Raw genomic sequence first — 13439 nt, 5'->3', positions numbered from 1 at the left:
ACTGGGTGACGTCAAAGAGCAACATTGCAGCCTGCATAAAAGTACATTTACATAATGGTTTTTAAAAAAATTCTTAAGTTGCCATTAAAAGCACCTTACATATTTAATGTCCATTATACTGTATAAAGCCAGATTATTGGCACCAAAAACAGTAATGACCCAGAGTGAGAAAAAAATCAATGTTATTATTTAAACCTATAATAATAATAATAATAATTATTATTATTATTATTGTTATTATTATTATTATTACCATTATTAATAATAATAATAATAATTATTATTATTATTATTATTATTATTATTTTTATTATTATTATTATTATTAATAATAAAAATAATAAATATAGTAATTAATAATAATAATAACATATAATAATAATAATAATTATTATTATTATTATTATTATTATTATTATTAAGTAAAAGTAAATGTCCTTTGAAGGCTATACAAATGTTAATAATAATAATGATAATGATAATAACATATAATAATAATTATTATTATTATTGCTATTATTATTATTATTATTAATAATAATAATAATAATAATATTGCTATTATTATTATTATTATTATTATTCAGTAAAAGTAAATAATGTCCTTGGCAGGCTATACAATCTGTATGTGCCAACACTGACCTCCAGTGTTTACAGAAGAGATAGCAGGATGTGCTTCTTTTGCAGGGAAAAGCTGAGTTTATTGGTCGAACTTTTGCCAAGCCTCTCACCAAGATGGTTGATGAGCATTACGGCCCCCCACGATTCCCACCCCAGCTGGAGTACTATCAGATCTACAGAGGAAACTCAAGTGCAGGAGAGCTGCTTGCTGCCTTTGAACTGCTGCAGGTACGAAACCCTGCACTTCTTTATCATCATTTATGTTGAATAACCACTTTATTTTAATTGGGATTATAAGGGTTCTGATGGCACCCATAAACATGGTTCACATAGCAGAAATTCACTATGTACTGGGCACCAGTGCATGTATATTTATTTACTTGCTCACATTTAGTCAGTTCATGTTTTTTTAAGTTTTGGGGACTATGAAGAAACCCAGGAGAACACAGAAAGACATACCATACATTTCCAAGACTGACTAGAGGCGAGGTTTGAACCCAGGACCCTTGTATTTTGCAACACTCACATTTCTAATGTTAAAAACTTACACTCAAACATAAACTCTTCAATACATATTGTAGCGTCGCCACTGGGGGCCTGGCACGGGCTTTACCCAGAAAGCCTTGCAGCAGTGGTGTCTAGGCTCACCGTAGCCGTGTATCCTGGTGTTGGGAGTAGGGTGGCTGCGGTGAGGGCTGGGTAAGTAGCTTATATGTTTGTCTGTTGTATGATTGTATGTGTGTATGAATGGGTGTCTGTCCCTAAACCACTGAATGAACTGCCAAAGGCAGCTCACTTGCGGCCCTGAGGCTATCCTTCCTACTCGCCGGCGCCACAATATAAAGAAGCATACATTATTAATAACACCACTTTTAAGCAACCAAGATTTAAGATCCCAAAATTATCAGTATAAAACATGTCTGTAAGTCAAGGAACAGTGGCCTCTTGCTTGCTTGTAAAGGTCCTTTGGTGGATCTTCCTTTTATACCTGATTATGATTTTCTCACTAGTTACCATTTATTGTGAAATGCTGTAACCCAAATCCTCTGTAAACTTTTCACTCTTATTTTGCCTCTGTCACAACTTTTTTTGGAGTACAGTACAATGAAATTAAACACTGAAAACAAATGATTTTTTTTTTTCACTTTTGTCAGTTAAATAAAGACTCAAGAGAATTACCAAATCACAGTTTTACAAAATGTCCCAGCTTTTCTGGAAAGGGGGTTTGTAAATATACAGTATATACAGCAGTTGTAGCTCAGAGGTCAAGGTAATATACTGTCGATCAGAAGATTGCTGGCTAAAGGACCAGCAAATTCTCACTGTTGGGTCCCTGATCAAGACCCTTAGTCCTCAATTTCTTCTTTCTCTTTACTCACAATTTTAAGTTGCTTTGAAAGAAAGCATCCACTAAATGGCATAAATGTAAATATTGGCAATCAATTAAAATATGGGTGGAGTTTCAGTCATGTCCTTTTATCACAAATATGGTGTATTGAACAATATTGTGTATATATTTTTTACTCTACTTAACGTGTATTTTATGTCTGTTTACAATGTACAGTGTATCACAAAAGTGAGTACACCCCTCACATTTCTGCAAATATTTCATTATATCTTTTCATGGGACAACACTATAGACATGAAACTTGGATATAACTTAGAGTAGTCAGTGTACAACTTGTATAGCAGTGTAGATTTACTGTCTTCTGAAAATAACTCAACACACAGCCATTAATGTCTAAATGGCTGGCAACATAAGTGAGTACACCCCACAGTGAACATGTCCAAATTGTGCCCAAGGTGTCAATATTTTGTGTGACCACCATTATTATCCAGCACTGCCTTAACCCTCCTGGGCATGGAATTCACCAGAGCTGCACAGGTTGCTACTGGAATCCTCTTCCACTCCTCCATGATGACATCACGGAGCTGGTTGATGTTAGACACCTTGAACTCCTCCACCTTCCACTTGAGGATGCGCCACAGGTGCTCAATTGGGTTTAGTCCATCACCTTTACCTTCAGCTTCCTCAGCAAGGCAGTTGTCATCTTGGAGGTTGTGTTTGGGGTCGTTATCCTGTTGGAAAACTGCCATGAGGCCCAGTTTTCGAAGGGAGGGGATCATGCTCTGTTTCAGAATGTCACAGTACATGTTGAAATTCATGTTTCCCTCAATGAACTGCAGCTCCCCAGTGCCAGCAACACTCATGCAGCCCAAGACCATGATGCTACCACCACCATGCTTGACTGTAGGCAAGATACAGTTGTCTTGGTACTTCTCACCAGGGCGCCGCCACACATGCTGGACACCATCTGAGCCAAACAAGTTTATCTTGGTCTCGACAGACCACAGGGCATTCCAGTAATCCATGTTCTTGGACTGCTTGTTTTCAGCAAACTGTTTGCTGGCTTTCTTGTGCGTCAGCTTCCTTCTGGGATGACGACCATGCAGACCGAGTTGATGCAGTGTGCGGCGTATGGTCTGAGCACTGACAGGCTGACCTCCCACGTCTTCAACCTCTGCAGCAATGCTGGCAGCACTCATGTGTCTATTTTTTAAAGCCAACCTCTGGATATGACGCCGAACACGTGGACTCAACTTCTTTGGTCGACCCTGGCGAAGCCTGTTCCGAGTGGAACCTGTCCTGGAAAACCGCTGTATGACCTTGGCCACCATGCTGTAGCTCAGTTTCAGGGTGTTAGCAATCTTCTTATAGCCCAGGCCATCTTTGTGGAGAGCAACAATTCTATTTCTCACATCCTCAGAGAGTTCTTTGCCATGAGGTGCCATGTTGAATATCCAGTGGCCAGTATGAGAGAATTGTACCCAAAACACCAAATTTAACAGCCCTGCTCCCCATTTACACCTGGGACCTTGACACCTGACACCAGGGAGGGACAACGACACATTTGGGCACAATTTGGACATGTTCACTGTGGGGTGTACTCACTTATGTTGCCAGCCATTTAGACATTAATGGCTGTGTGTTGAGTTATTTTCAGAAGACAGTAAATCTACACTGCTATACAAGTTGTACACTGACTACTCTAAGTTGTATCTAAGTTTCATGTCTATAGTGTTGTCCCATGAAAAGATATAATGAAATATTTGCAGAAATGTGAGGGGTGTACTCATTTTTGTGATACACTGTATGTGCAATAGTGCTTTTTTATTTTTTTACTGAATGTATATTTTGTCTTGTATATGCTCTTTTTTTATCTTGTTTTATATTCTGCACATTGGAGCTTGGGAAACGCAATCTCGTTCAGCTGTGCACTCCTAGCTGTATAGTCTGAATGACAATAAAGTTCACTTTGACTTTGACTTTTGATTATGTGTAGTTAGTAGCATGTTGCTGGTTGCTTTTCCGCACACAGATCGGACCTGCAGGAGTAAAAGGTCTTCCTCCTCTTGAAGGGCCAACCGATGGTGACCAAGGACCCATACTACCTGTGCCTTTGGGTATTCGACCTGTACTCAGCAGATACCGTATAGAGGTGAACACCTACCTCAAATTGTATTAGATGTTTGATTTGCTGTTTGTAAAGTGCAGAATTAAAATCAAGTAACACTGTGTGGAACTGTTACACTCCAGGTTCTATTCTGGGGTCTGAGGGACATGAAGAGAATTAACCTGACTCAGGTGGACAAACCTCGTGTAGATATTGAGTGTGCAGGAAAAGGCGTGCAATCATCCCTCATTGCAAACTTCAAGAAAAATCCAAATTTCAGCACTCTGGTGAAGTGGTTTGAAGTGGTGAGTGATTATTTATTTATTAATGTATATGAAACCCACTTAATTGTTACTTTGATAACAATTTTGCTTTAAAAATCTGTGTCACCTATCAGGACCTTCCTGAAAATGAACTACTTCATCCTCCTCTGAACATTCGTGTGGTAGATTGCAGAGCATTTGGGCGCTACACCTTGGTGGGAACACATGCAGTGTCCAGTCTCCGCAAGTTTATATACACCCCACCTGACAAGAAGGCCAACAACTGGGCCAGCACAGGTATCAGCCAGATCACCCCAATAAAAAAGGCCTGTGTTACACCCCGCTGCGCCACCCAAACGCTTTGGAAATCTTAACAAAAACAAAAGTTGCTAAATAGTTGTTTCTTGTCATTTTAGAGAGGCACATCTAAACACGTTTTAATACACACATATAAACACAATTCACAATGCAAAACATGCCCTGGAGTTATATGTAGCATAGTAAAATTGGGGGGCTACAACACTAGAATTGCATTCTTTCATATATAGTGGAACACATACTCTAGTGCCCTCTTAGTTGGTAATGGCACTCTGGTAATTGCAAACTTAATCCTATTCACCCCAGCTAGACAGGCCACTGGCTACGTGGCTTTGACCAACCATTAGTTCTTGTCCTTTGTCTCTCTCCTCAGGTGACATTGTGGTCAACATGCATCCTGATCCCAACATAAAGAAGATGGACACTGTGGTCAAACTGGATGCTGTAAGTCCTCATACAGTGATTCTACCATTATACACCGATTAGGCATAACATTATGACTACCTTTCTAATATTGTGTTGGTCCCCCTTTTGCTGCCCCATACATAACAAACTGTAATGCACTGTGTATTCTGACACCTTTCTATCAGAACCAGCATTAACGTCTTTAGCAATTTGAGCTACAGTAGCTCGTCTGTCGGATCACACGCGCCAGCCTTCGCTCCCCACGTGCATCAATGAGCCTTGGCGAGCCATGACCCTGATCCTTCATTGGACCACTTTCGGTAGATAATGACCACTGCAGACTGGGAACACCCTACAAGAGCTGCAGTTTTGGAGATGCTCTGACCCAGTCGTCTAGCCATCACAATTTGGCCCTTATCAAACTCAGTCAAATCCTCACGCTTGCCCATTTTTCCTGCTTCTAACATCAACTTTGAGGATAAAATGTTCACTTGCTGCCTAATATATCCCACCCACTAACAGGTGCCGTGATGAAGAGATAATCGGTGTTATTCACTTCACCTGTCAGTGGTCATAATGTTACGCCTGGTCAGTGTAAGTTCTGCTGTGTTTACTATAAGGATATACATACAGTGTATCACAAAAGTGAGTACACCCCTCACATTTCTGCAGATATTTAAGTATATCTTTTCATGGGACAACACTGACAAAATGACACTTTGACACAATGAAAAGTAGTCTGTGTGCAGCTTATATAACAGTGTAAATTTATTCTTCCCTCAAAATAACTCAATATACAGCCATTAATGTCTAAACCACCGGCAACAAAAGTGAGTACACCCCTTAGTGAAAGTTCCTGAAGTGTCAATATTTTGTGTGGCCACCATTATTTCCCAGAACTGCCTTAACTCTCCTGGGCATGGAGTTTACCAGAGCTTCACAGGTTGCCACTGGAATGCTTTTCCACTCCTCCATGACGACATCACGGAGCTGGCGGATATTCGAGACTTTGCGCTCCTCCACCTTCCGCTTGAGGATGCCCCAAAGATGTTCTATTGGGTTTAGGTCTGGAGACATGCTTGGCCAGTCCATCACCTTTACCCTCAGCCTCTTCAATAAAGCAGTGGTCGTCCTAGAGGTGTGTTTGGGGTCATTATCATGCTGGAACACTGCCCTGCGACCCAGTTTCCGGAGGGAGGGGATCATGCTCTGCTTCAGTATTTCACAGTACATATTGGAGTTCATGTGTCCCTCAATGAAATGTAACTCCCCAACACCTGCTGCACTCATGCAGCCCCAGACCATGGCATTCCCACCACCATGCTTGACTGTAGGCATGACGCACTTATCTTTGTACTCCTCAAATGATTGCCGCCACACATGCTTGAGACCATCTGAACCAAACAAATTAATCTTGGTCTCATCAGACCATAGGACATGGTTCCAGTAATCCATGTCCTTTGTTGACATGTCTTCAGCAAACTGTTTGCGGGCTTTCTTGTGTAGAGACTTCAGAAGAGGCTTCCTTCTGGGGTGACAGCCATGCAGACCAATTTGATGTAGTGTGCGGCGTATGGTCTGAGCCCTGACAGGCTGACCCCCCACCTTTTCAATCTCTGCAGCAATGCTGACAGCACTCCTGCGCCTATCTTTCAAAGACAGCAGTTGGATGTGACGCTGAGCACGTGCACTCAGCTTCTTTGGACGACCAACGCGAGGTCTGTTCTGAGTGGACCCTGCTCTTTTAAAACGCTGGATGATCTTGGCCACTGTGCTGCAGCTCAGTTTCAGGGTGTTGGCAATCTTCTTGTAGCCTTGGCCATCTTCATGTAGCGCAACAATTCGTCTTTTAAGATCCTCAGAGAGTTCTTTGCCATGAGGTGCCATGTTGGAACTTTCCGTGACCAGTATGAGAGAGTGTGAGAGCTGTACTACTAAATTGAACACACCTGCTCCCTATGCACACCTGAGACCTAGTAACACTAACGAGTCACATGACATTTTGGAGGGAAAATGACAAGCAGTGCTCAATTTGGACATTTAGGGGTGTAGTCTCTTAGGGGTGTACTCACTTTTGTTGCCGGTGGTTTAGACATTAATGGCTGTATATTGAGTTATTTTAAGGGAAGAATAAATTTACACTGTTATATAAGCTGCACACAGACTACTTTTCATTGTGTCAAAGTGTCATTTTGTCAGTGTTGTCCCATGAAAAGATATACTTAAATATCTGCAGAAATGTGAGGGGTGTACTCACTTTTGTGATACACTGTATGTATGGAAATGTTTGTGACCCTTTTAATGTTTTTAGTAAACATAGTCTTGTCATCTTCACGTTGGTGTGTAACTGTTTAATTCGTTGTGAATTTGTGATGTGATGTTTATGTTGCACCTTTTTTGTAGACCTCCGATGCTGTTGTAAAGGTTGATATGGTGAGTCACAATTTGTGTTAATGGCTTATGTGTAAAACTTTAAGTAGCTCATAAGTTTACATCCATTTTAGATTTAAGGTCAGTATATCTCTAGTTTTGCGGGTCCAGCCAAGATCTCTAATGATAGGTCATCTAGACAAAGTACTCATATGAGTTGATTTAATTCTGCATTAGCTTAATCCATAACAAACAGAACATCTCTAACTTTGGTAAAGCAGCTTAATCTTTAAAAGGGATATTTCAGAAATAGGCTAATAATTAGTTTTAGTTATTTTAGAGGTGCTAACCTAATGCTTATATACACCGATCAGCCATAACATTAAAATCACCTCCTTGTTTCTACACTCACTGTCCATTTTATCAGCTCCACTTACCATATAGAAGCACTTTGTAGTTCTTCAATTACTGACTGTAGTCCATCTGTTTCTCTGCATGCATTGTTAGCCCCCTTTCATGCTGTTCTTCAATGGTCAGGACTCCCACAGGACCACTACAGAGCAGGTATTATTTAGGTGGTGGATCATTCTCAGCACTGCAGTGACACTGACATGGTGGTGGTGTGTTAGTGTGTGTAAAGCTGGTATGAGTGGATCAGACACAGCAGAGCTGGTGGAGTTTTTAAACACCTCACTGTCACTTCTGGACTGAGAATAGTCCACCAACCAAAAACATCCAGCCAACAGCACCCCATGGTCAGCGTCCTATGACCACTGATGAAGGTCTAGAAGATGACCAACTCAAACAGCAGCAATAGATGAGCGATCGTCTCCATGTCAGTGTCACTGCAGTGCTGAGAATGATCCACCACCTAAATAATACCTGCTCTGTGGTGGCCCTGTGGCAGGTTAAAAAAGTATGTAGAGAAATAGATGGACTACAGTCAATAATTGTAGAACTACAAAGTGCTTCCATATGGTAAGTAGAGCTGATAAAATGGACAGTGAGTGTGGTTTTAATGTTATGGCTGATCGGTGTATAATTTATTTTTACAGCTGTCACTTCCTCTATCATATATAATATTGACTCCAAATGCATGAACTGTCTGAATTGTGATAACTCGAGACACACAGCATTATTATAATTATACAGTACAATGACTGAACAGTTTACGCCTCAGAGAAGATATTAACTCTTACTGCATTTACTGTCTTCACCATTTATGTCACATGACTTTATACTTAACTGAGATGCTGCCTGGTGGATTCTTACTTATGAGAGCTTATATGAGTATGAGTATAATTGGTGGAAACTGTTTACACATCACACATAAGTGATTTTCTGGCTGCCTTCTAAATCATATTTATGTACTACAAAGTGTGTAACTACACTACTGGTAGGTGTCCAACAGACTATTTAGTACAGATACTGTGCCATTTAGAACACAGTCCAATTTAGTCACTGCTAACCTTTAAGCTCTACCTGCAGGAGTCATAGATTAGCTTTTAATATATAAAGCCCTGTCCTAATGAAACCACCCTTAAACTGAAACCTTTATAGTCTTGCCCTGTGAGACTAGTGTATTTCAGGACAATTGCTTTTAATAGTATTATTGGAAAGCGATTATGTATTTTTTACTCTAACAGAATGAAGAAAAAAAGAAAAAGAAGAAAAAGAAGGGAGAGGAGGTTGAGGAGGAAGAGCAAGATGAGCGTGTATTGGACTGGTGGTCAAAGTACTTTGCTTCATTAGAAACAATGATGGAGGTGTGATAATCTGTTCTTTATTGATCATCTTTCAAAACTATTTGATTTTTTTCTTCCAGGCTAAAATAGAAATACTTACATCATTATGTCTGTGTTACTGAATGCAGAATCTAAAAGCCCAGGAAGCAGCCATGGCTGAGGCAGAGGAGCGAGAAGATATGGAGATTGCTGCAGAAGCAGCAGGTAAACAAAATCAAATTTGCTTCAGCAAAGTCAGCATAGTATGTCATACCAAAACAAAACAAGGTTTGAGGCATCGTACTTCACTCATCTCATATTTAGTCCATCTTTCTTCATAGTCATCATGTTCAGCTACAATTTGTTATGTATGCTTACATTATACTTACCCTCAATGACATTTTTATTACCTGAAGCTACTGTATACGTGTACTTTGTTGTGTTACAGTTACTCACTGTGACCTATTTGTTATTTCGAGTTTGTCAAAGACACATTACTCAAAAAATAGTAAGATGTGAAATTTTATTATTTTATTTTGTGAGTAAAATAGGATTAATGCTAACCAAATATTATGGTCTCCTGGTCAGATCCTGACTACTATTAGGCTTGATAATGACTCACACAAATTGTGCAAAGCAACAGGGTATCAGCAAGGTAGGCATGTCTGATAAATCTGGCACACACTAATGCTATAGATATTTTTCGCTATGATAGATGGGGCCTGATTGACTCTGCTCTGTGGGTGAGAGGGATGACATTTCAGTTTCCCCTTTCAATTATCTGATGCCAGCCAGTGCCAAGCTTCTGTTAGGTCATGTAATTGGAAGTGGGAGTAATGCATGTTTCTTCAAATGCATTGATCTGCCCAGTGACACTGCATGAGCCCCAGCTTGTAAAGATGCCTACACATGTCTAAAAAGAAACTTACAGCACATCTGCAGAGTAATAAAGGCAAAAAAGGGCAGTTTCTTCAGAGGGTAAACGATGTACATGTGACTGGCCGTTCACATGATCTTGGTGAAAACAGAACTGGGGAACCAATTGACTTTCTTCCATTGCTTTTTTTCCAGTTTAGATGCTCGCATGCCCATTGCAGGTTCTGTCAACAGTGAGAAGGACTTAGAATTAAAGGGGTTGACTGTATACTTACAAAGTGCACCTGTATGGTAGTTGTACCTAATACTGTGTTTAATACGTGCTAGAGATAAATAATAAACTAGCACCTTGATGTACAATGTATCCTACTGTCTGTATTCTCATTTCCTGCCATGAAGGTTAATTTTATGGAAGATTTTAAAGCAAAGGCCATTAATGCTTAATGTTTTCATTTAATTGCAGTATAGGAAGAAAATAAATATTTTTTTCAGCCTTTATGGCTTGGAAATGTAGTCTTTTTGCTTGATGATCACTGACATTTGCTTCTCTTACTTCTCAACCCTGATCTCAGAGATCAGACCTGATGAATCTCATGTGAAAGGCGCCAAGCACAAGGAGAAGAGCAAAGCCAAAAAGGACAAAGACAAGAAGAAGAATCAAGGTGGTGATGGGACAGAGAAAAAAGATGCCAAACCCAAAGTGGATGAGTTTCTGGTCAGTGTCTCTGATTTTCCCTGCAAGTATAATGGCTTAGAGGCTAGAACTTTCTTACATACATTATAAATATAAAAAATAAGCTGACTTTGGGTAGGGTTTGTTTTAATCCTGAACTAAATAATTTCAATAGTAAAGCATCATTAATATTTCAATGTGCTTATCCTAATTTGAAATGATTTTTGGATTTTGTTGATCTCCAGTTGTACCCTAAGGAACTTGAGGCTGAGTTTTGTGAATTTGAGGACTGGCTTCACACTTTTAATCTGTACAAAGGGAAGGCTGGAGATGACGATGACAACAGTGCAGTGGATGATGACCGGGTCATGGGCCGATTCAAAGTATTTTTACAATTAAAAGCAGAGCTCAGCAGAAATTCTATTTTGGTGAAATACATTGTTTTGTATTCATATTTTTTTTTTTGTGAACTTTGATCTAGGGGTCACTGTGCATATACAAGCTACCTATTTCAGAAGAGATCACCAAAGAACCAGGATTCGATTCCAGTATGGGCATGTTTCAAAATATCCCACATAATGATCCCATCAGTGTTCTTGTGAGGATTTATGTTGTTAAGGTAGTTACATTTAATGTTAACACCCTGAACCTTAATTAAACTGACCAGATCAAACTCACCTTTCTTTCACTATTATTTCCATACCAGTTGTATGTACTGATGTAACAGAAACGGATGTCTTTCATTTTAGGCCACTAATCTTCATCCTACCGACCTGAATGGGAAAGCTGATCCTTACCTTGTAATTAAACTGGGAAAGACAGAGATTAAAGACAAGGAGAATTACATCTCTAAACAACTTAACCCTGTTTTTGGAAAGTGAGTGTGAATGAGCTGTATTTCTTCAAATGTATGCTTTTTTAAGGAAAAAACAGGTACAATAGTTCCCACGATAGAGAAGTAATATAATACAGAAATTTTATTATGTGATACATCAGTGCATTTTCCTATAACGCCAACAGCAGCAATAATAATATGATGAATAATTTTGATCTGTGTTGTTCTTCACTTCACCTTTACTTGTTATACTGTATTTAATAAATATATTACTCTTTTAAGGTCCTTTGACATACAGGTCACATTTCCAATGGAGTCGATGCTGACAGTATCGATATTTGACTGGGATTTAGTTGGCACTGATGACCTAATCGGAGAGACCAAGATCGATCTGGAGAACCGTTTCTACAGCAAACACAGAGCCACTTGTGGCTTTGCTTCCACCTATTCCCTGTAAGCATTTAATAATGCAAGCACTTTATTTTATTTACTTTTTATCTTCACCACTATAACAGCTTTATTGACAAGTTCAAAAATATCACCCATTTTATGCATATTATGCACAAAAACACATTTGTATACATTTATACGTTTTATTAGGACGGCGTATTAGGGCCACTGTAAAAAATATTTTTACGTTTTGATTTTGCGAATAAAGTCGTATAAATTTCAGTTTCGAGATTAAAGTTGAAATAATTATGAGAATAAAGTTGAAAGATTGTGGCCAATAAGTGTGCAGCCGTCGTAGGCTTGTCAGTTCAGAGAAGCACGGGTCTCAGTACCTGGATCGGCATGCAAGGCAGCCTATAATGAGTTGATTTATAACTATTGTGGTTATCCAATAACCCGCATTTATTTTTGGGTACTGTTTGTATTGTACACTTTCATCCACATGACATGATGACTAAACCTGTCAATGCAACCGTTTATAGCAATGCCATACGGCTTTAGTTTATCGTACGAGTTCATAAGACTCGGCTGAAGTACTGGTGACGATGCAGATGCCGAGCGCACCGGTGGTGCACGTTCTTCTGAATAAACACAGTTCATTGCAAAGCTTCTTTCAGCGTCTTTATACTAATAACAAACTGGTGCTGATGTGACAGGAGATTGAGGATTTCTTTATTTGTGAAACCGATATGAAGGTATAACAAATCATGAACATCCCTCATTTTAACACAAGGAGGTTGCTATGGCCATAATAATTAGATTTTAATCTCGTAATCATTTCGACTTTAATCTCGAAATCGAAACTTATACGACTTTACTCTCGAAATCGAAACTTATACGACTTTATTCTCAAAAACGAAACTTATACGACTTTACTCTCGAAATCGAAACTTATACGACTTTACTCTCGAAATCAAAACTTATACGACTTTATTCTCAAAAACTAAACTTATACGACTTTACTCTCGAAATCGAAACTTATACGACTTTACTCTCGAAATCGAAACTTACACGACTTTACTCTCCAAATCGAAATTTATACGACTTTACTCTCGAAATCGAAACTTATACGACTTTACTCTCCAAATCGAAATTTATACGACTTTACTCTCAAAATCGATACTTTAAAAAATAGTTGCAGTGTATTGTGGATGCCACTACAGAAACTGTTCATCCAGTTTCTTTGGGTTGATGCTAACTGTACCCTTAGATTACTGTTCAGGGCATGATGTACAGCTTCATGAATTAGACAGAGCTTCATGAATTAGACACAGAATTAGAACAGAGTTCATACATGTGTTTTTTAGATTTATATTTTTATAGGTTACAAAAACATATTTTGTGCTTGACCTGTTCCACAAAGAAACATTTTTTTTGTAATTTTCAGAATTCAAATGTGAATTTAAGTAAACTGATTTGAATACATTTTGAATACATTTTGTCCAAACA

The 13439-nt window shown here is 39.0% G+C and overlaps 1 protein-coding gene across 2 annotated transcripts in view; it reads left to right on the top strand.

Annotated features, from left to right (window-relative positions):
- The window catches only part of otofa (otoferlin a), a 104344-nt gene that overhangs the window by 84842 nt on the left and 6063 nt on the right, over window positions 1-13439 (top strand). For both annotated transcript variants that reach the window (XM_063001398.1, XM_063001397.1), the window contains exons 26-38: window positions 688-849; window positions 4002-4121; window positions 4220-4381; window positions 4474-4636; window positions 5031-5101; window positions 7466-7495; window positions 9079-9198; window positions 9306-9381; window positions 10605-10747; window positions 10951-11088; window positions 11187-11324; window positions 11455-11582; window positions 11823-11993. In XM_063001398.1, the coding sequence (XP_062857468.1) occupies window positions 688-849; window positions 4002-4121; window positions 4220-4381; window positions 4474-4636; window positions 5031-5101; window positions 7466-7495; window positions 9079-9198; window positions 9306-9381; window positions 10605-10747; window positions 10951-11088; window positions 11187-11324; window positions 11455-11582; window positions 11823-11993 (1622 nt within the window). The remainder of the gene's footprint in view (window positions 1-687; window positions 850-4001; window positions 4122-4219; window positions 4382-4473; window positions 4637-5030; window positions 5102-7465; window positions 7496-9078; window positions 9199-9305; window positions 9382-10604; window positions 10748-10950; window positions 11089-11186; window positions 11325-11454; window positions 11583-11822; window positions 11994-13439) is intronic.

This window comes from Trichomycterus rosablanca, chromosome 9, assembly GCF_030014385.1.
Source record: "Trichomycterus rosablanca isolate fTriRos1 chromosome 9, fTriRos1.hap1, whole genome shotgun sequence".
Lineage (NCBI taxonomy): Eukaryota > Metazoa > Chordata > Actinopteri > Siluriformes > Trichomycteridae > Trichomycterus > Trichomycterus rosablanca.
The sequence above is the reverse complement of the archived record's forward strand: the minus strand, read 5'-3'. Positions and strand labels throughout refer to the sequence as shown.